This window comes from Scomber scombrus, chromosome 19, assembly GCF_963691925.1.
Source record: "Scomber scombrus chromosome 19, fScoSco1.1, whole genome shotgun sequence".
Classification (NCBI taxonomy): Eukaryota; Metazoa; Chordata; class Actinopteri; order Scombriformes; family Scombridae; genus Scomber; species Scomber scombrus.
In genome coordinates this window covers 4,997,791-5,019,420 of record NC_084988.1, presented here as the reverse complement: position 1 = coordinate 5,019,420, position 21,630 = coordinate 4,997,791, and the positions used below count along the sequence as shown (strand labels likewise).

The 21,630-nt window shown below is 37.5% G+C and overlaps 2 protein-coding genes across 3 annotated transcripts; both read left to right on the top strand.

The window, feature by feature from the left end:
- The first annotated feature begins 1,096 nt into the window (after positions 1–1,096).
- Positions 1,097–15,062, top strand: slc39a8 (solute carrier family 39 member 8). Its single transcript, XM_062440418.1, has 8 exons — positions 1,097–1,591; positions 2,988–3,150; positions 6,578–6,747; positions 6,927–7,049; positions 8,897–9,067; positions 10,392–10,599; positions 11,974–12,158; positions 13,656–15,062. The coding sequence occupies exons 1-8, from the start codon at positions 1,367–1,369 to the stop codon at positions 13,800–13,802; spliced, it is 1,392 nt and encodes a 463-aa protein (XP_062296402.1). The 5' UTR covers positions 1,097–1,366; the 3' UTR covers positions 13,803–15,062.
- A 1,279-nt stretch (positions 15,063–16,341) lies between these two features.
- On the top strand, positions 16,342–20,972 carry LOC134000782 (probable N-acetyltransferase camello). Of its 2 annotated transcripts, none has more exons than XM_062440263.1 (2): positions 16,342–16,436; positions 19,186–20,972. In XM_062440263.1, the coding sequence occupies exon 2, from the start codon at positions 19,195–19,197 to the stop codon at positions 19,867–19,869; it is 675 nt and encodes a 224-aa protein (XP_062296247.1). In that variant the 5' UTR covers positions 16,342–16,436; positions 19,186–19,194; the 3' UTR covers positions 19,870–20,972. The 2 variants fall into 2 exon arrangements, with proteins under 2 accessions (XP_062296247.1, XP_062296246.1); XM_062440262.1 differs by lacking the exon at positions 16,342–16,436 and adding an exon at positions 16,553–16,784.
- Positions 20,973–21,630: the final 658 nt, after the last annotated feature.

Sequence of the window (21,630 nt, the reverse complement as noted above, 5' to 3'; positions counted from 1 at the left end):
AAGTGATTGTGTTTAATATATACATTAGCCTACAGTTCAAAATCTACTCTGTGTTTTTTTTAATTTGTAGAGATGTTTTCAGTCAGCTCCAATTATTATACAACCGTGATTGAATGTTGTAAAAAATTACATCTATACTTTTTTATAGGCATGTAAGTAAAATGTTTGAGATATTTTCATAAGCTCAAATAAATATATTTAATTATAATGTATTTAGAGTGGTGAGAGACTTACTTAATATTGTATAAAGTATCATTCTTAGTTGATTAATCAATTATTCAATTAACAGAAAATTAATATCCAGCTTTATTGATAAATGATGATTAATTTTTACTCTTTTAAAGAAGAAAATCTGTCCAAAAGAGTCACATTAAGTAGATATATTTGATCTATTAGTCTTTTTAGCTCCCAAGTCCCTCTTTTTGTTATTATACTTCCACCACAGCTCAACAGGGAAACACAAAGAGGGAATTTGATGCTAAAAAAAACTGTAAAAGTGTCAGATATCCACTTGATATGACTAACTCAGGCTGCTGAAGCTGAATATAAGCTTCACATCAACTTTTACATGCATTCTTCACACCGAAAGCTCATTTAAAGATCTTTTAATAGTCAGTATGAACAGGAGGGATGATTACAGTGAGGAAAACCTCTTTCACTGTTCATACAGACACCTTACTGCTGTTTTTAGACACACGTAAAAATTGTTGAACTTGTCCTTTAATCTTAAAACGTCTCTCTTGCATTGACCACCAGCTGCCACCAGGCGGCGACAGAGACACACAAACACACTCACATGTACTGATGTTTATGATTTTTTTTTTTTTTCATCTTCCAGCTGTTTCATTGTGAGTTCACGTGGGCACAGCTGTAAACTGTAAATAACACACTGCTTGTTTTTTTCTCTCTTCACACTGTAACCTTTTGCACACGCACACACACATACTTACACACACTGAGGGGGATTGTGTGTTAATGTGTGTGTGTGAGAGCACGTTGCATACCAAGTGAGAAAGCCGACTGCCACAAAAGAAAAGAGGCATTGAAACAGTCGCTGGTGCTCCACGCGGTCGGTCACCTCCATGTTTTCCCTTCATGCCTCTGCAGACTGATCTTTGAACCTGATCTACCTCTGATAGTCCTGATCGATCACTCAGAGCACGTAGGAAAGGACTTACTATCAACACCACCCCCTCTCAAAATAACCCTATACTACAAAAAGCGCATTTCTGCTGTGACTCTTCATGGATCTGGACGCTCCTTGGATATAATGAATTTTGGCTCAAGTGAAAAACTTTTAAAGGAGCAGAAGTAGCAGATTTTAAGTCACTTGGTGGAAACTTTTTTTTCTTTTTAAAAAGCAAGAATGTGGTGTTTTAATAGTTTTATTGCGTGCGCTTTGGTTTGTATTACAGCGTGCCACATTGTGCATGTGAGTGAACGGGATGGGCAGGGGTTTCTAGAGACTATTTTACATTATTATGGGGAAAATAAATCCATCTCAACGGAGAATCTGGAAGATTTACTGCTGCTGCTCTCAGCCAGAAGACCTGCGTCAATAATATATGGAAACCCGCTGGAAAACAAGGAGGTGAGCATGTTATTAATGGACTAACGTGATAGATTAGAGCCAGTTTATTTGTTTTATCAAGAAAAAAATTAAAATGTGGTCATAAATTAACTTTTTTTCTAATTTTCCACTTATTTCCTGTATGTGCCATTTATATTATAGCTATAAATATCTGAAACACATCTGTATTTATATCTGATTTACTTGCTGTCTGTAGGCATTTGTAGTTTAAAGGGTACAGTAATGATATATATTATGATTTTAGCCTAATTATACTGTAACGTAGAGATAAGTGGAGGATACGACAGTATTGGAAGACAACTATATTCAATTATATACTTAGAAATACTGTATAATATCATCATATAGCCTTATTCAAGCTAGAAATGTTTTATAGTGTGCATTATTGAATCTTAAATGCATTTTTTTTTACAACTAAAAGCTAAAATTGTGAGATTTAAAACAGAAAAACATTTAAATAATTTAAAAAAAAATCCATTAATGACAGTGGATTTGATCAGATATACACTGCTGATTTAAAATTTGTGAACTCTTCAGAATTTTCTCTATTTCTGCAAAAAGATATGACCTAAAATGTGTTTTAGGTTTTCACAGAAGTCTTTAAACTAGTTAAAAAGACATTTTTACTCACAATGAAGAAGAGTGAAAGAGAGGTATTATCAGTTTAAACTTAATCCTATTAACTGGGGTATCTGTAGACCCCAGAGGTATCACTCAGAGTCAATCAGTTTGTTTTGAATGACTTCATGTTTTCTGTTTTTTACCCCCCAGTCAAAATCACTCAATTCTACCTCTGTAGTTTTAATAGAGGGAACTATTTATTGAGTTACTGATTGCAATGGGTCCTAATTTAAAGTATCACACACTATCAAAGGGGGAGGGGCACTCTCTCAGTCATTGTGGATAAATACACTGTCATTGATATTTTTTATAATTTCCTTCATGTTTTTCAGTTGTTTTTGAGTTGTATAGCTCATAATTTTAGCTTTTAATTGTTAAAAAAATGCATTTAAGATTAATTGATGCACACAATACATAAAGAAATGTTTCTAGCTTGAATGAGGCCATATGATACCATTATACAGTACTATAATACTGTAATATTTTGGCTAAATTAATAATAAATGCCATTACTGTATCCTGTTTTATCCACTGCCAATAATAACCCTAATAAACACTTTATTTATGTTGCACATTTCATACAAAAAGCGGTAATAAAGGATGCAAACATGGACACACACACACACACACACACACACACACACACACACACACACACACACACACACACACACACAAACACACAAAACAAAGATAGATACAACAGCTATAGGAACATTAACAACAGCAGAAAGGATTTTCAAGACAAATAAAACATTGTCTTCCTTCCCCTCAGTGTCCCTCAGCAGACCAGATCTTGTCTCAATTCGGGTTCAGTAATGTCAGTCAGCTGACTGTGGGACATCTGGGGAAGATCTGTCCCGCCGTGTTGACCCAGGTGCTGCTGCCCTCCTGTCCATACTCCACCCCCAAGTCTGTGCCGCCTCTCGACTACACTGGTGAGTTGCTTCATCCCAGCGTTACGTGCCTCACCTCCCGGTTTATTTGTCAGGACCCCCGCAAGTCAAATAATTTGCGGTTCATGGAGGTTTGTTGCCTTGAATCAAGTCCGTCAGCACTTCCATGTACAGTGATGTAAAGACTGGAGGCTGTCAGGCAGTGTTGTGGACGCAGGACGCTCCTTTCAAGGCAGTCGTTGCCCTTTTGTTTCGCTTTTACACCCTAAAATAACAAGAGGATGAGGCGTGTCCTGGATACTGAGCGGCTGAAGTTTAATCTCATTCAGCTGTGAAGTCGGAGGTTCAGATCCGGCCTCAGTTTGTCAGAGGTCTTCCTTTCTCTCCGTCTCTTATCTTTTCTGTCTCTGCTTATTTCATTCAATCCCCCTTAACAGACAATGCAGTATGGACGTTATAACTTTTACTCAATTCATTACTACGTGAAGTAAAGACAAGAAACATAGTGGTTAAAAATCCCCTCGACGCATGTTTAAAAACTTAAAAACACTCTGCTCCGACCAATAATGTGTGTCTTTAACCCAAAAGCTTGGTAGTTAAAACACTTCATTTACCCATTTGGTAACACTTTACTTGAAGGTATTGTCATAAGAGTGACATGACACTGTCATAACTGTTACATGACACAGTCATGTATGTGTCATTCACATTATGTCAGTGTCATAAACTTTTATGACTGTTGTCATTAATCAAAGTGACATTACCAGAAAATGTCTTTGCCATGACATCTTGACATTAACGAAATATTCACCTATTTTTGTGTTTATGTCAAGTTGACATAATGATTATTTTAATTAGATGTGCAAGGTTACAGACCAATTCTAGCACTTGGTCATAGATGTTTGACAGGATACGGACAGGATACCCAAAACTGACTGTCATGACACCATTATGACAGTTGAATTAAGAAATTCTTTGACCTCGAGTAAAGTGGTGGCATTTTGATTTGTCATTAACATATCATGAAGGAGTCAAGTTATCATAATAAGGACATCCCAAACAAATTTAATGTCAAGATGTCATGACAAAGACATTTTCTGGTCATGGCACTTTGATTAATGTCAAGTTGTCATAATCAAGACAACCCAAACAATGTCAACTTGTCATTATAAAAACCGTCCACTCTTATGACGATACCTTCAAGTAAAGTGTTACCAAACATTTCAGTGTATTGTGCACTTGATACTTAAAGTTTCCACGTCACACTTGTGTAAGTTGAATACTGGACCAAACTAGTTGTGATTACACAAATGCAGCTTGCAGGTAAACATCTTTAACTCAGATTAAAATTGAGCACAGACGAACTTTCAACTTTCAGTATATAAATGTAAAACCGTCCCTCTAGTGTCAAACTCTGCATAGTGAAGCTCAAACATCCAACTGATAGAACAAGATGAGTGGAAAAATACTTTAAATAAATCACCATAAAGTTATTTTCTTTATCAAAACACCCAGATTGAGAAACACAAAGTTTTACTACACAAATTTGTAAAAGTCAATAAACTAACTAACTATGAAGAAAGAAATCTGGTAATATCCGGGTTATGTTAAGTTTGGAAATTTCACAAACAGTCTGGATAAAACATTGTTTAGTATGATGACGCATTCCCTGTTATCCAACGTATCCTGATAGCTCCTATTACGAATGAATGAATGAATGAATGTCGTAATTTGAAAGGAAAGCATGCCAGTACATGACGTTGTATACTTGTGTGCCAAACACGTTACATCAGATATAAACCTAATGAATTAAACACACAACACTCTCTGAACTTGTACTGTAATTCGTATATAATTCATCAGCTTTGTCAAACACACATTTTCAGTACAGGCTTAACTTTAAGCTGAAGGATATTTTTTTCTGTGCAAAACAGGATAAACTACCTGTGTGGTTTTAACATGCTTCATTTACCCATAATCTGCTTTATTATCCTTTAAAGAAAGCATTTGTTAGGTTTTAAGTCCTTATTTTTGCTCTAAGAGAATAAACCATGAAATACCTCAAAACTATATGTTTCTTAGTGGGTTTAGATCTGGACTTTTGTCACAGGTCATCACTCTTTCCTGTCCATCTCCATTGTGTCTCCACAAACTCACAAACACAATAATCTGCTCCACAATGCTCCACGATGTCCTGGATTGACTCTCAAAGCCGCTGACCCCTCAGATAAAACGTCTCTCTCTCCTCCTCAGTGCTGTTACAGCCAACTGTGACTGTTGTTGTCCGGTGATGCTGTGCATGCTGTTTGCTCCTCTGGCTTCACGAACAGAATTTCTCCTCCGCAAATAAATACTGTGTCTATTTTGTCGAGTTATACACCTGTTTGGTTTCTCTGCTGTAATAAATATAACGAAATGTAGGTTTTCAAGTAGCTTCAAAAAGCCTTCTTCTGTTCTTTATTAGTTATGAGCAGTATATGAGGAGTAATGAATGGTTTATAACACTATAATGCTGTGAACTAGATACTAGTATATAAACAGATAATGGGCCTCATGCATTGATATTCTTATCCTAAAACTCTTTTACTTTTCTCTGTGAGGTTTACTCAAACAAGATGGATTCAGCAAGCTCCCTTAACTGCTAAAACTTGACCTAATTCGCTTGTTTCAGCCTGATGACTTGTTCACTTGTTCATGAGGAAGCGTGCATTTGTTAGTTTTTGATCATCCGAATAATCAACATGACCTAAAATTGCCCTATATGACGACCTGTTCTCCAAGTTTCATTCACAAAATTGTACCAAAGAGTAAAAGCAAGAATTTCATTCCAGTGTCTTATGAATATTTGCATAATAACATGGCATAATAAATACATTATAGTGTGTTATAAACATATATTTAATCTTTATGTACTGTTTATAAATGCTAAGTAGAGAAACTAGGAAAAGAGTCACCACATAGGACAACAAAAACGACATTTGATACCTTATAATAACGTTGTGCGGTTGTAGATACATTCAGTGACGTTGGTGCTTTTAGTCGTCATAGCTGCCAATTTCATTAAAATATCACAATAGAGCCAATACTTATTCTGTTCATTCATTCAGACTGACTGTTATCCGGCCTGCTTCAGAGCTGTGTGTTTAACAATTACTGAACAATGAATGACACCATAGCAATTATCAAAGAAAAGAAAAAATGGACGTTTGCTAATAATGTAGAGGAACAAGCACATTCTTCACATTTCACTGAGTTTTCCCTGTAAATGTCCTCATACTGCTCTTATAGAAGGCAAAAGGTTTGCAAGAATGAGCTAAGAAAAAGATGAAGAGGATAGAAATTCATCATAAGCTTAAACCAAAACACAAAGGTCTAAACATGTCACAAAAATCTGAAAGACAATGAACTCTAAGGTTATATTAATTAATGATGATGGTATATTAAGTGTTAATCCTTTTTTTCCTGTCAGTGTGGGGTTACGGGTTCCTGGCGGTCACTGTGATCAACTTGGCGTCTCTACTCGGTCTCCTGCTGATCCCCTTCACCAAGAAATCTTACTTCCCCAAAGTGTTGACCTACTTCATCGGCCTGGCCATCGGGACGCTCTTCTCCAACGCTGTGCTTCAGCTCATACCAGAGGTTTGTAAGAGAAGGGAACTGTATGAGGAGAAGCTGGTCCATAGGTCAAGAGACTCATGTACAACATTTCAAAGATGTTTCAGTGCTTCGTAAAAGACCTTAAAAACAAAAAAAACAAACCAGATCAGAAGTTGTTGTATACATTATTAACGTTCTTCCATCTTTCTTTTATTCCACAGGCCCTCGGTTTTGATCCCAAATTGGACAACTATGTGGGGAATGCAGTTGGAATATTTGGCGGGTTTTATATCCTTTTCTTTATGGAGAAGATACTGAAAATGGCTCTTCGGGTCGACCATGAGGTTAGTGAGTTTATCAAGTGTCAAGCAGTTTTCTTTTATCATTGGAGATAACATTTATTATTTGTTTCCATTTTTGTAACTGACACCGAGTAGCCCCGATTTATTGGCTCATTAAACTGCTAATTAGTGACTACCATGGAGGTAATTACACATCATGGAGTTTACCGTAAAACACCTATTTCTATTTTAATAATGCTATCAAAGGCTCGGGGACACAAAACATCTAAGATTCATGTGGCATAGTTTTTTTTTTTTAAACTTTAAACGAAAACAGAAGTAAAGTAGATTTTTACTGGCAGGAAAACAATTTGAAGAAAGCTGCATCTGTTGGGGTGAGCACAGAATAAAACTGTATTAAGGTCAAAAGGTTTAAAAGAAGTAAAGTTAGCATTGATGTGAAATATGATTTTAAAAAACTGCCAGTACCTGATGTTTCCAGAGTTGCGCCACCTTCTGATCTGACCTTTAGTTTCCCTGATTTACTCACTGAGTCAAGACTGTTTGCTTTTTTTAGTCATGCTAGCAGCGTGTTTCTGTCTTTCAGTCGACTACTTTGGCCCAGACTGGGATATAAAACTATTTGATGGATTGTCTTGAAACCAACATTCCTGCTTCTTAAAGGAAGTATCCCACAGAGTTTGGCAGTCGTCTGACCTTTCTAGTAGCGCTAACTTGATGGTTACGACAATGATTTTAAGTAAACTGTCTAAACAACTATTGGATGGATTGCCATGAACTTTGGTGCAGACATTCACATCCCCCCCTGTGGATGAATTGTAATGAGCCAAGAAAAACATTATAGGTTGTAAATTCAGTCGCCAAAAACGACCTATAGTTACCCTGGAATGACAGACGCCATCTAGTGGCCGTAGTTATTAATTACCTGGACAAGTGTGACAGTTCAGTTGGCATCAAAATAAGGTTACTTCCTTATCAGGAGGAGGCGGGTTGGGTGAGTGGCTCGATAGTGAGATAGCACAAAGATCATAAAAACAGTAATGACTGTTAACTGTTTCAGTGACAACAAAGATTGGCTAACTTTAAGGAAGTGCTAACCATGTGATCATTATAAGCCAAACCATGATCTTTCCCTCATAATTATTTTGTAGCACCATCATCAGATCAGATTTTTATTCATGACTCAATCCCTGCAAAACTAATTTCCCCTCAGCCTCACCTGTACTTTGTGTTTAGTTTCTGCTGATTGGCGAATGTCAACATGCTAACACACTAAACAAAGATGATGAGCATGGTAAACATTATACCTGCTCAACATGATCATGTTAGCATTGTTACTAGGAACATGTCAGCATGCTCACAAAAATTGATTGAATCAATATTGATTAAAGTGGTTTGATCAAGTGACTTTCATTGTGCCTTTCGGGTGTTTTGAATGAATTTACCGTAGATGCCGACAGTGTTTTTTCTTTATCTCCTACTCACCTATCTATTTACAGGTGTGCAAAGACCACTCTGTTTTTAGCATGCTGATATTAGCATTTAGCTCAAACCACAGCTGTGTCTACTGTGTCAACTGTTCCGCATTCATTCAGTAACACATATTCTTATATGGGTGCTGCCTAGTAACACCAGTTCATACATATAGCTTTAAACAGCTTATTTAAGTGTCACTGACTCACTTATACAGATTCTCTTGTACGCAGGGATTTGAGAACTTTTGTATTTGTGTACTGAAGACTTAAAGTAATCTAATTATCCCCCCAGCCTACCAATTCATCAAACCTACACAGAGTTTTGTTCTTTCTATATCAGCTGTTTCCATCTTCTTTGTCTTTTTACTCTGCTGATGCTCTGTCCTCTGTCTCCGCTGTCTCTCTTGTCTTCAGCACGGCCACAGCCACTTCACTCCTTCAGAGCAGCCTCAAGAAAACTCCCTGCACAACGGAGACATACTGGAGAAAAAGGACTCCATTGTTTTGACCAGCATCAACGCTATCGCCAACGACAAGAGCAACCCGAACCCGGACCCTTCACATGCGAACGTGGTGATCTCTCAGGTAGCATAGCGAGCTTGATTTTTATCTATAACAGTATCATATTTAGAGGCTGACGAGTTGTAAAGCAACACTTTTATTTTAGGCTGAACTCTGCCTCATGGGATTGATTAAGTCACACATGTCACATTAACCTACACTGCAATGCAACCTTGCACTAAATGATGTTTTATCTAATGAGTAGCTCAGTCTTCAGATAAGCTTCTAAAAACAGTGAGTCTTCTCTGAAATCATTCATCAGCGCAATCAATTATGTGCTTGATACAGATTTGCTGTCCACCACAATCCGCTATCACAAGGCACACCCACCAGGAGTTCATCAGGGGCTATAAACTCTATTTCAAACGTCTTTATCAGTCATCAGTCATCAGTCACACGGGGGTTACAGTGTGCGTCATGAAAGAAGTGAAATCCTGGACAAAATGTAAAAGTTTGACCAAAGAAGATGTAGCAACCAGCAAGTAGCAGATAGTGGTTGTGTTTTATTGTTACGTAGAGACACTTCTGTTTGCTCGTTGACAAGCTCATTTTTTCATTCAGGACATATTTACTGTGCTGTTATCAGTGACACAGTGCGATTAGAGGCAGCGTTAATGTTTAACAGTTAATACTTCCATGTCATATGGAGGAATCTGACTGTGTGGAGATCAAAATACTAAACAAACAGACATGTCGCTGTCACAGAGGGATCAAGCAATGAACCAAGCCGACAGCCTCAGATCCTTCCCCTTCTGGTAAATGCTGGAATTGTCTGACTTGAGCACAAAGACTCCTTGTTTGGCCTTGGCTAATAAATGGGGCGTCCTGTCACAGCAGAGTATCCTCAAGCCGAGTCCCGAAAGGCTTTGTTTATGTCCGCCTGTTCTCATGTTTCCCATTAACGACACATGTGCCATTATATTTGTCATTGAAGAGATCTAATGCACATCCATTTAGGAAAAAGTATTTCCTGTGGTCTATCACTCCGGATCTGTTGTGTTTTGTTAATTTGAGCTATTAAGGTGGAAAGTAGATTATAAAAAATACAGAAGCGGAAGTTAAAAAAGAGTTAATAATTAGCTTCAGTCTTTTGTAGCTTTAACGTAATGTAATATCGAAAGAGAAAATGCTTTAACAAGACACTGATGCCAGGAGTAAAAATGTTTTTTTTTCTTTTTCTGAGTGATTTGAACTTTGGGTTTTAAACATACAGTTATCCTTGCATGTTATCATTGTGAATCACTAAGTCCACATATTCCATTGTTTACATTTGACTTTTCTTTGAAATAGTCAAACAGTAGCATGAGCCTTGCACCCTCAAACTTTATGATTCTTAAAACTCTTCCAGGAAGTCCAGGTGTCGAACGTTATGTGTCATTGGCTGCGCGGGAAACATGTCAGCAACATCAAGACGGTGGCGTGGATGATCACTCTGAGCGACGCGTTGCATAACTTCATCGATGGCCTGGCTATCGGCGCCTCGTTCACGGTGTCGGTACTGACAGGGTTCAGCACGTCCACCGCCATAGTATGTGAGGAGTTTCCCCATGAGCTGGGTGAGTGATGAGCAAACGTTTTACCTCTTCAACCCCATTGGCCCTCTGGTAGGTCAGACAGTACAAACTCACACTGTGGAGCCAAACATTGTTCAAACCCACAGAACTTTATTGGAAACTTTCAAGCTGAATTTTGGGGAAATGTGTATCAGAAATGCAACACAAGATATCTAGAGCATTTCTATTTGAAGGAATGGTGCAGTCTTGGGTGCAGTCCATCATAAGGACTGAATATCTCACTCATTATAAATGTATCATACCCCCAATGAAGAGCAGGAACAACACAGCACTGAATATGTGTTTGCGATCTATACATAACCTTAAATACTTAACCCTTTGTAGGTCACACCAATAAAGTGCTATTTAAAAAATAATTGCTTTGCTTTTCCTACCTCTTTTAGGCCAACATAAAACATGGATTATTTTTTTCTCATTGACCCTCAATGTTATGTTTTACAGACCTCTACAAACCTCATTCAGACCTCATTTGTTCAAAACCTTTTTAAAAAACATGTTAGAGATTCATTCTGTTCATGTACAAGATGAAAAAATGAAACTCAACTTCAAAAATGTCTCAAGCAGGATCTCTTATGTCAACAGTGATTTGTGTTATTCTTTGTTTATACACTAGCACGACCTGTATCTAGCAACCATAACCCAATCTGATGGTCTTTTTGTGCATTACATTCCTCATACAAGTGATGTAGATTGCCCAAAAAGTTTGGGTTAAAAAGATTTTGTCTTTGACCAGATATCATGACTCAAAGTGAGCTCTACCAAACGGTTGAGCTGACCTACAAAGGGTTAAAGGGAAATTAAAGAGGAAAACTGGTTGTATCTTTTCACTTGAACTAAAATAACCATTAAGAATCTTTAATCTTTATCGCCCTCTACTGACAAGCTGCGGAACTGCATCAATACGGTAACTCTGGATATAGTGTGTTTCTACCTCATGTGTTAGGCAATGACACTGCAACAGTCCTGTAATAAATACTACATCTGTGAAGCTTATAAATCTGAATGTTTTGCTTCTTCATATATGAAAACAAGCCGGACAAAATGATAAAAACACCTTTAAATATAAAGTAGTCCAATACAACAGCAGCACAAAATACAGCCTTAAAATATATCGTAGAAAAACTAATGAAGTATCAACAAAAACCAAGCAGAAGTCCCCATGATTTAAAGAAGTGAAAAAGCAGGTAGTGGAAGCACTTTTAAACAATTGGTTTCATCATAAACTTTTTTTTTTATAGAGCAAAATTATCATCAGTAGTCTTCAGATGTACAAGAGGAAAATAAACTCAAGCACTATCAATTCAATTGCTCCCATTATTGTGTAAAAACTTGTATTTTGTTGTTGTCCCCCTGCAGGTGACTTTGTGATCCTGCTGAACGCTGGTATGACCGTCCCACAAGCCATATTTTTCAACTTGTTGTCAGCGGTGTCGTGTTACGTAGGCCTCGTGCTTGGTATCCTACTCGGGAGCAACTTTGCCCCCAACGCAATCTTTGCCATCGCAGGAGGAATGTTCCTGTACATTGCGCTGGCAGACATGGTGAGTTTCAGTGCATGACGTGAGGACACTGTACATGACAAAAATTTATGTTTTTATACTATTTGTGTGGTTGTGCAGTCGCTCACCTTTGTGTTTAAAGGATAAGACTGGTATTAATATATATATTTCCCATTAAGACATCAAAACCAAGAATGTACTAGTCGGTCTCTCAGTATTTTCTGACTTCCGTTAACTTTCTGTGGCACTCAGCTGCAGGTCTGTTGGTTCTTACTAAACTCTTTTAAAACTATAACAGCTGAGCACTGTATAGTTTTTAGTAAATAACACTCAAACAAAAGTAAATAGTGCATTTTTGTGGGTCTATTTTCACCCGTGGATTAATACACATAAGGTTCTCTAATGAATAATTTGGAGACTCGACTGATGTAGCAACTACTTTTTTTTTTTAAAAGGCAGCTGAGAGACTTGTGATGTTTATTGAATGACAGCTGTTGCACAACAATATCACATAATACCTGATGTGATCCAATTGTGAGAATACAGACAACAGAAAATATCAGAGCTCTACTAACTCCCTTTGTCCAAAACTCCCACCGCCACCCAAGTGAACAGCTAAAATAAAAGAGACCACACTCATGTGTCAATCAATGCAAGTGACGCAATATGTGCAGCCCAAGTGAAAACATATACCTACAACCGATATAAGTGGGTTTAGTCAAATAAACTTCCCCTGGACCTTTGCTGCATGTCATTCCCCTCTCTCTCCATGCTTCCTGTCGGCCCCTATGCCAGCTACTTTCAAATAAAGGCAAACATTCCCAAAAAACACAATAATAAAAAAAAAACTACAGCCTCCACTTTCATGGTAACAAAGCAATGTGTCACTCTTTGGGCACATAAAGAGGTCTATGACACAGAGAAAAAAGGTGTATTGAGCGAAATGTTTGTGTGTTTCCCAGAGCTTCATGAATCTATTTACTATCTATTATCTATTCATGAACATGCAGTTACAAGAAGGAAAGGGGGGTGTTTTAGGGAAATAACAGAGAGAACTGGAGTCTCTGGGGAGTTCTGAGTTCAGTCCGAAGCAGAACTGAAGATCCAAAGACAAACAATAGATAAAAAAGTTCCAGTGGTCAAATCTGTGCAAATGAGGCCAGGTAAACATTCTGAATTCGTGAACAAACTTTTTATGCTTTGGTCTCACTGGCAATACTTACATAATACTTTTATAATACTTTTATAACATTTATAATTTGAAAAACAAAAAAAATCACATGTCATATGATCTTCTAAGTTTGAAACTTTGACCCCCGTCAGGCCAACATCAGCAATCAAATAATGAGAGCACAGACTCTCACAGGTCTTTTCTTACATCACAGTCTTACAAACATATTTATTCTGGCATCACAAACCGACCAATTCACACTTCCTTCTTGAATATTATTACTTCCCATATTCCATTATTACTTCTGTTGAACAATAACTTCAGTGTAACCCATCAGACAGATATCTGATTGTCGTTCTTCTTCTCAGTTTCCAGAGATGGACAACATAGCAAAGGAACAGACAAAAAGGTCCGAAAAGATAATCTTCTTCCTGATCCAGAATGCAGGACTGCTCACCGGGTTCACCATCATACTGCTGATCACCATGTTTGCAGGAGAGATCAACCTGGGATAGATGGAAGGAGACAGAGAAACACAAACTGGTATTAAAAAGTAGTTATGAGCTGCTTCTGTTTCTGCTCACCGCTTGGCTGAGTGGGAAAGTGAATGTTAAGTGAATGTTTTGTACAAACAAAACTATATGTTTGAAGAAATTAAATGTTTTCATATCTTTTGACTATCAATATACACCGATCAGCCACAACATTAAAACCACTGACAGGTGAAGTGAATAACATTGATTATCTGGTTACAATAGCACCTGTAAAGGGACGGGCATGGTCAGAGCATCTCCAAAACATCAGGTCTTGTGGGGTCTTCCCGTTACGTAGTGGTCAGAACCCACAAAAAATGGTCCAATCGGTGAACCTCTGACAGGTTCATGGGCTCCCAAGGCTCATTGATGTGCTTGGTGAGTGAAGGCTAGTCCATGTAGTCCGATCCTAACAGAAGAGCTACTGTAGCACAAACTGCTGAAAAAGTTATTCAGGTGGCACAGAGTTCATCACAGTTTTTATTTATGCTATGCAAAAACACGAACTGTAATGCATTCTGCATAGTCACAAACCGGTCACGGTGACCTTTGTCCGCCACCGAAAGCGCCTATAATTGGGAATGTGAGTTTCAGAATAGGGAGTGTGGAGCAATGGAAGAAAGTGGCTCGGTCTGTTGAATCACGTTTTCATTGACATCATGTGGACAGTAGCGTGTGTGTGTATTGTTTACTTGGGGAAGAGATGGCACCAGGATGCAGTATAGGAAGAGTCCTGATGTTCATGTAGATGTTAATGTATCACCTACCTAAACATTGCAGACCAAGTACTCCCATTCATGGCAACTGCACCCTGCAAAACTGCTAAAATTTTTCACAACTCATTTCTGGTACATGACAAAGACTTCAAGGTGTTACCTCAGCCTCCAAACTCCCGAGATCTCAATCCAATCGAGCATCTGAGGGATGTGCTGCAAAAACAAGTCTGATCCACGGAGGCCCGACCACGCCACCTCCAGGAGGATCTGCTGCTAATGTCTTGGTGCCAGATACCAGAGGACACCTTCAGAGGTCTAGTGGAGTCCATGCCTCGATGGGTCAGAGCTATTTTGGCAGCACAAGGACGGACCTATAATTACGCAGGTGGTTTTAAAGTCGTGGCTGATCGGTGTAGAGGAATGTTTACTTCATTTAAAAAAAAGGGAAAATCTTTACAATCATTTGATGTATGAAATCTAGTAAAATTTGTTTTAAGGAGACAATAAATTATTTTTTCAGTCTTCATATATTGTGAAACACTCTACATTTATTCTGAATCATTGGTGCTGTAGTGTGAACTACCACAATGTGTGTTATTGTGACAACAGTAAATGTTTTGCCTGTAATGGCAGCAGTTTGTGACCTTCACTGTGTCCTTTTTGAGGCTGTATAGCTGGGTTTTTTTTGTCTGTATACTTTTACTGCCACATTTTCAGACACTTATAAAGGGAAACTTCGAAACTGGGACTGATTCATCTTACTGTTTTGTCCCTGTAGGAAACAAATATAACAAAAATCACCACAATGAGCACACATGACATGAACTTTGAAGAACTTTGTACCAAATTCAGATTCCACAAATCTGGCTGTATTTGTGCCAAACTCGTGCTTGTCATACACAAAGGTTTTCATTGTTAGAGTTTTGGTAACATTATTTTTGCCTGAGGGTTTATTTACAGTACATCTATGGCCTCTGTTAGACATTAATGTTAGTAAATGAACCAAAATGGGCTATATTAGATACTAAAGACTATAGATAAAACCTTATCAGATATTCAAATGGAGCAATAATATTTGTGCATTTTTCAGGATTGAACTTGGACCTTTGACCTATTTACTCTACAGCTTTTACTGTGTTTTGTGTATTTGTATGCAAACCACTTTTTCTATACAAATACAGCTGGTTATTTGCAGAACCTCTCTCTCTTTTTTTTTTTAAATTCTGTTTTTAATTTAGTTGTTATAACTCATTCAGATAATGCCATTGCTAACAATGGGCTATTTTCATGACATGCATAGTGTTGTGTTACATTGTTCCATACTGAAACACCCACAAGGGGTCACAAGAGGAATCTGATGGGTCACAAGAGGAATCTGATGGGTCACAAGATGATTGTCAAGATTGAAGAAAAAAAAAAAGAAGTAACAACAACTTTCTGCAACAAAAAAGTATGTTTGTTTAAATGTTCCTTTATTGTCAGTTTTTCTTTTGTGAATTACTGGAAAATTTCACCTTATTGAGTTTCTGAAAAATATTTAAATACAACAGAAAAACAGGGCTTTTTGGTTGAACTGATCACAACCGGCAGACATACAACTGTGACGAAGGATAGTAAGTGGACATTTGGTTTGTTTTAAGGGGTCATAAGCTAAAAATATTGGGAAACACTCATAGTGAGTCACTGATTAATTATTTGTACATGGTCCTAACAAAATCCTAACTGTCAAGATAGTAAAACATACACAGGGTCTGTCACTTATTAATCATGCATCATAGTATAATGAAGTTGTAGAGTTGGGATAAGTAATATTTGACATTTCTTAAAAAAATTAACTGCTGACATTTCATCATGTGGGAGGAAATCCACAACTAACAAGGGGTTGTCCTGCCGCGTTCAGGTAACATACTTATTTCGTATTAATCTGTATTTGTGGTGAAATTATGAACAGCCGAGTAGGAAAGAAACTTCACATGAGCTTTCTATGTATCTTAACAAATCTAGTCACGATATCTTCCACTTTTAACGAACTTGTGGCAAAATGGCAGCAATATAATAAAAAAAGAGAGAGAAAACATCTCGTTAAAACTAACACTAGCATAACGGGAAGTGTTGGTTTTCCCCACCCTGGTGACGTGGCTTGAACGCACCATAACCATGAGGGGATAAACAAAATGAAAGGCAGCTTATAAACATCTCTGCTGCTCTCAGCACACTCACACTCTTCAAACTCCTTAATACAACACAGGTAAGTCGAGTTTGTTTATATATATCATCTTTAAACCTTCATAAAATCTCAAAGAGCAAATGAGACTCAAATGTTTGGCAGCTTTGCGAGGCTAAGCACTGATGCTAGCTGCTGTTAGCTCCTTTTAATCATCATGTAGATTTTCTTTAAGATACCTTTTGAGTGAATATAAAACGATTTCACTCCACATAATGAGTGACACGGTGGTTAAAACCATTAAGACAGATTCTCACATGACTCTCAGTGATTTTGTAGTTTGTTGCTAGTTTGAGGGTCATTGTTCTGATCGGAGGTGAAACTATTAAAGAAATCCAGGATATAGAGTTAATACTTTAATGATGATGTGTTTACTGTCACTTATTGGCTCCTTTGTGATATTTCCAGGGTGTTTATACATGATTGTTCTGTGTTGTTTACGATAGAGTTAATAATATGGACACAAAGCACCAGACTACACGGAAATAGTTCTGCTTAAAGGACACATTCACAGTTTTTTTTTAAAAGTGTGTCTTTAAACAACAATTAGATAAAAAGTAAAGATAAAACTTCTTACTGTTCATACTAACCATTACATCTTACAGTGTAAGTGATGGGTGACAAAATCCACACTTTCCTTCTGTGCAAAAAATGTATTTAAAAGTTTATCTGAAGCTAATATGAAGCTTCAAATAAGTAAAATAAAGTAGATGTCTTATTATTTTCTAAAATGGACAGGTTCAAATATTTATATATTTCATTATTATTATTATTATTATTATTATTATTATTATTATTATTATTATATTTTTGTCTTGATAATCTGAATCTGCAAAATAATTAATAACTAAAGCTCCACGATAACTACAATGGAGTAGAAAGTACAATATTTGTCATCAAAATGTAGTGCAATAGAAGTATAAAGTGGCATAAAATAGAAAAAATCAAGTAAACTAAAAGTACTTTACTTTACTTTAGTAAATATAATTGGTTAAATTCCACCACTGGTCTCTTTTTCATGGCAGATTATTTGACTTGTTACAGTGGATTTCAGTTAATTGATTTTCTGATTCAGAAAATCAATTGCCTTTGCTTTTCACATTGTGACACGTTAAAATGTCTCCTGTGAAAATGTTGTGATAAACTAATATTGGCTGAACTATTTATTTTGCATGTAAAATATTCAAATGTGTACTGTTTAGCTGTCAGATCAATAGATTTAACTGTGCAGCGTTTTCCTCTTTTAATAAAGGGAAGTGAAGGTAAATTATTACAAAACTTGTCTAATTTCAGTTCCTTATAAACTGTACTCTTAATACAGGATCTGAGTAATTATACTACAATTTAAAGCTTTCAAATGTTTCAAATAGTTGTATCATCAATCTCAAAAACCTCAACTTACCATAAATTATATTGTTTGTATAAAGTAGGGCAACTTGAGTTTCCTAAAGCTGCAATTAGAGTAGACTTGGATTGCACATCAACATCCACAGTAAGAGGCAGATAGAGAAATAAGATGTTCTATAAATGAGTATGTATGAGTTGAAATATAAGAAAACGTGTGAATTTAGCACACTCAAATAAAGAGACAATCAAGAAGTAAACTAACAGAAAAGCAGAAAACATGTCACACACACACACACACACACACACACACACACACACACACACACACACACACACACACACACACACACACACACACACACACACAAAAGAAAAGGGAAGGGCTGGGAGTGTCCAGCTGCACTTTACACCAGGGTGGGGGTGAAATGAATCTGTTGGATAGTTATTATATTTATCAGTCCAATTGTAGCCCATCTAATTGGTTTACGAATTTAATAAAACTATTCTATGCACTGTTGATGTTTTATCTGATCTTTTCTAGCCTGAGATTAGACGTGATATTACTGATAAGATGAGTGTGGGCAGGAGGAGCAGCGTTCTTCCAGTTTAGTAATAATATCCTTATGTTGATGATGAGTGGTTTATGAGGTCACACCAAAAATAGCGGTAAGGGGACAAGGAGAGATTTGTTTAAAAAAATATATTTTAGAGAATAAATCAAAGAAAGAGGACCAGAATTGATCCAATTTAGATCATCCCTGAAACATATTTTAAAGGGTTGCAGCACTGTTTTGCATCTAATCCACGAAGGAGTCTGTATCAGGAGGTATATTCTCAAATATTGTCCAACCGACTGTCCAAAACTCAAATATATTAAGTTAAATATCATTTACGGCAAAGAAATTATTACTTTTGAGCAGCTGAAACCAACAAATATTAATGTTATTCAGTTATTATAATAGTTAAAGATACATTTTCTGTCGACTCATCATCGCAGCTCTATTCAACACATTGTAAGAGGATAAAGAACATGATTGATCTCTCACAAAATCTTGTTGTCACCTCTTGTTGTATTCAGAGCTGAGCCATGGAGAACATCCAAATCCGGAAGTATCGGGATGAAGACGCCGAGGCCGTGAAGGAGATCTTCACCCTGGGGATGAGCGAGCACGTGCCTTCGTCCTTCATGCACCTCCTGAAACAGCCTCTGACCCAGATGGTGCTCATGATCACGTTCTGCGCCCTCTTGACCAGCTCCAAATCCTTCCTGCTGCCCATCCTCGCCGTCACCCTCCTCCTGGCCGCGTCCCGGCAGTTTGTCGCCTACATGTTCAACAGATACATCGACACGTCCCTCAAGAAGGACCTCAACAGCATCGGCGACACCTACCTGAAGCAGAAGGACTCGTTTTTTTGGGTGGCGGAAAGCGAGGGTCAGGTGGTCGGCACGGTGGCTTGCCTTCCTGCGGAGAGGGCGCCCGAGTGCTTGGAGCTGAAACGCATGTCGGTGCGCCGCAGCCACCGCGGGATGGGCATCGCTAAGGCTCTGTGTCGGACAGTGGTGGACTTCACCCGTGAAAGAGGTTACCCGGCAGTCGTCTTGTACACCTCTGTGGTCCAGACTGACGCTCAGAAGCTGTACGAGCACATGGGTTACGAGAAGATTCGGGAGTTTGTCGTGCCTGAGCTTGTGGCCAAAGTCATGAACTTCACTCTCTTTGAGTACAGATTTTGTATAAAGAAAGACGGGAAGAGCGATTGAATGTCTCACATGAAGACTGTGTAGCATTTGATGCATTAGCATAACCATCCATCCAGTTTTATAATATATTACTATGATTTTTTCACTGTGCATTTAAGGCAACCAAAGACTCGGGAAAAGGTGAGGTATCTGTACCACGAAGCAGGTTCAGCTTATTCTGGTTCTCTTCTCTTTCATTGAGCTTAATATCAACCGTCCTGGATAACCGGTATCACGAAGCTGACTCAACTAGCTCACTCATATCTGGGTTTTTACTGTCTGAGTACAAACACGTTCTTCATGTTAAAGCTGCTAATTACAGTTTGTGTGTTTGTGGATTATTGTTCCAGTAACCGAAAAGACAACAGAGGGTTTTGTTTTAATTCCAGTTATCATCACAAAGTCGCCTCGTTATTATACGCTCATCTACAGTGATGTAAGCAGAGTAAACTTTGCACAGTTAAAATGCAGATAATCATCATTATGTGTTCGGTTAATTTAATTATCTCTCCATTTGTAAGAAGCTCTGTTTTAAAAAAAAGGGATTCTTCTGACCTATATAAAAAAAAAAGAAGATACTTTATTGCAAATTCAAGTCTTCTCTAGGAACAACAACACTTCATTTCCCCCAATGATCTGATTGGTCACTGGTCTGGTTGTTGTGGTCAGGTCAGCATAGGTTACCATGGTGATTTATGGTGTTTTTTTATATACCGTTAAAAGTGAGCCAGCTGCGTGATGCCGTAAAACTCGATTTAAGCCCAAAGATAACTGGTTAACACTCTGATCTCGCTTCGTGTTTCAGGCCTCAGGTGACAGGACCCACATAAAGAACTGTTTACTAAACACACTTTCAGTAATATGCATGTTTTCTCTTTACACACACACACACACAGAGGACAGACTGATCATTCCTAACCGTTTTCTCATAAAACTTTTGTGTTTTTTTGTTTGTTTTATAGCTGATTACATGTGATATTAGGGTAGACTACGCCACTATGTCCATGATCATACTGTTTCTTTTGATTTAAAACCTGTTTAAATTCATTACATTATTTAATTTTTGTAATCTATTTAATTCATGTCTACAGGATACTTAGAATAAACTGACAGATATGAACTTTCTCCTGTGATCTTTGTGGCATTATGTCATGCTGATTCTGTAAAGATGCTTAAGATAAAAATGTAAGTCTGGTTTTTTTATAAGTATTTTTTACTTCAGCCAGAGTAAAAACGTGACCTGAGTATACAAACCTTTCTACGTTATGATTTGTCTTTACATGGTTCACAAGCTCAGTTATTTCCACAATATTGCATACTGACATATTTGACACCCTTTTAATCTAAAAGTATAAACACATCCTCAGATCCTTTTTTATTCTGCCAGTGAGTTTGGTATCTCCAGATCAGTGTTTGATGTGTATTGAAACAGACCTGTGGGTAGTTTGAGAGTCAGAAAGAAGTCTGTGACCACAAAGTGGAACACTGTCCGGAGGAGATGGAGATATTGATGTGTTTGGGTGTCACTGAGGTGCTGCATAATACAGCTGTGAGACATATAGGATGCTTCACTTTTAATGATTGATGCCTACAAACTGTGCTTTTCTCTCTCTCTCTGCTTGGTGGTTGTTTTATCTATGCAAATCTTTCAGTTTTATATTAGATTTTTAATTTAAATCCGGACTCAGATACACAAAGTTTCAGCTGTGGATACACGACTACTCAGTTTGAATCGCCTTTTCATTTCCACAGTGAATTTTTATGTGCTTTCTTTTCCGCCGC

What these genes read in the sequence shown, in the direction of transcription:
- slc39a8 (XM_062440418.1), top strand. Translation starts at nt 1,367, where the DNA reads ATGTGGTGTTTTAATAGTTTTATTGCGTGCGCTTTGGTTTGTATTACA. An exon ending in CGAACGTGGTGATCTCTCAG is followed by an intron (nt 9,068 to 10,391) that starts GTAGCATAGCGA and finishes AAACTCTTCCAG; the next exon opens with GAAGTCCAGGTGTCGAACGT. An exon ending in GGAGTTTCCCCATGAGCTGG is followed by an intron (nt 10,600 to 11,973) that starts GTGAGTGATGAG and finishes GTCCCCCTGCAG; the next exon opens with GTGACTTTGTGATCCTGCTG.
- LOC134000782 (XM_062440263.1), top strand. Translation starts at nt 19,195, where the DNA reads ATGGAGAACATCCAAATCCGGAAGTATCGGGATGAAGACGCCGAGGCC.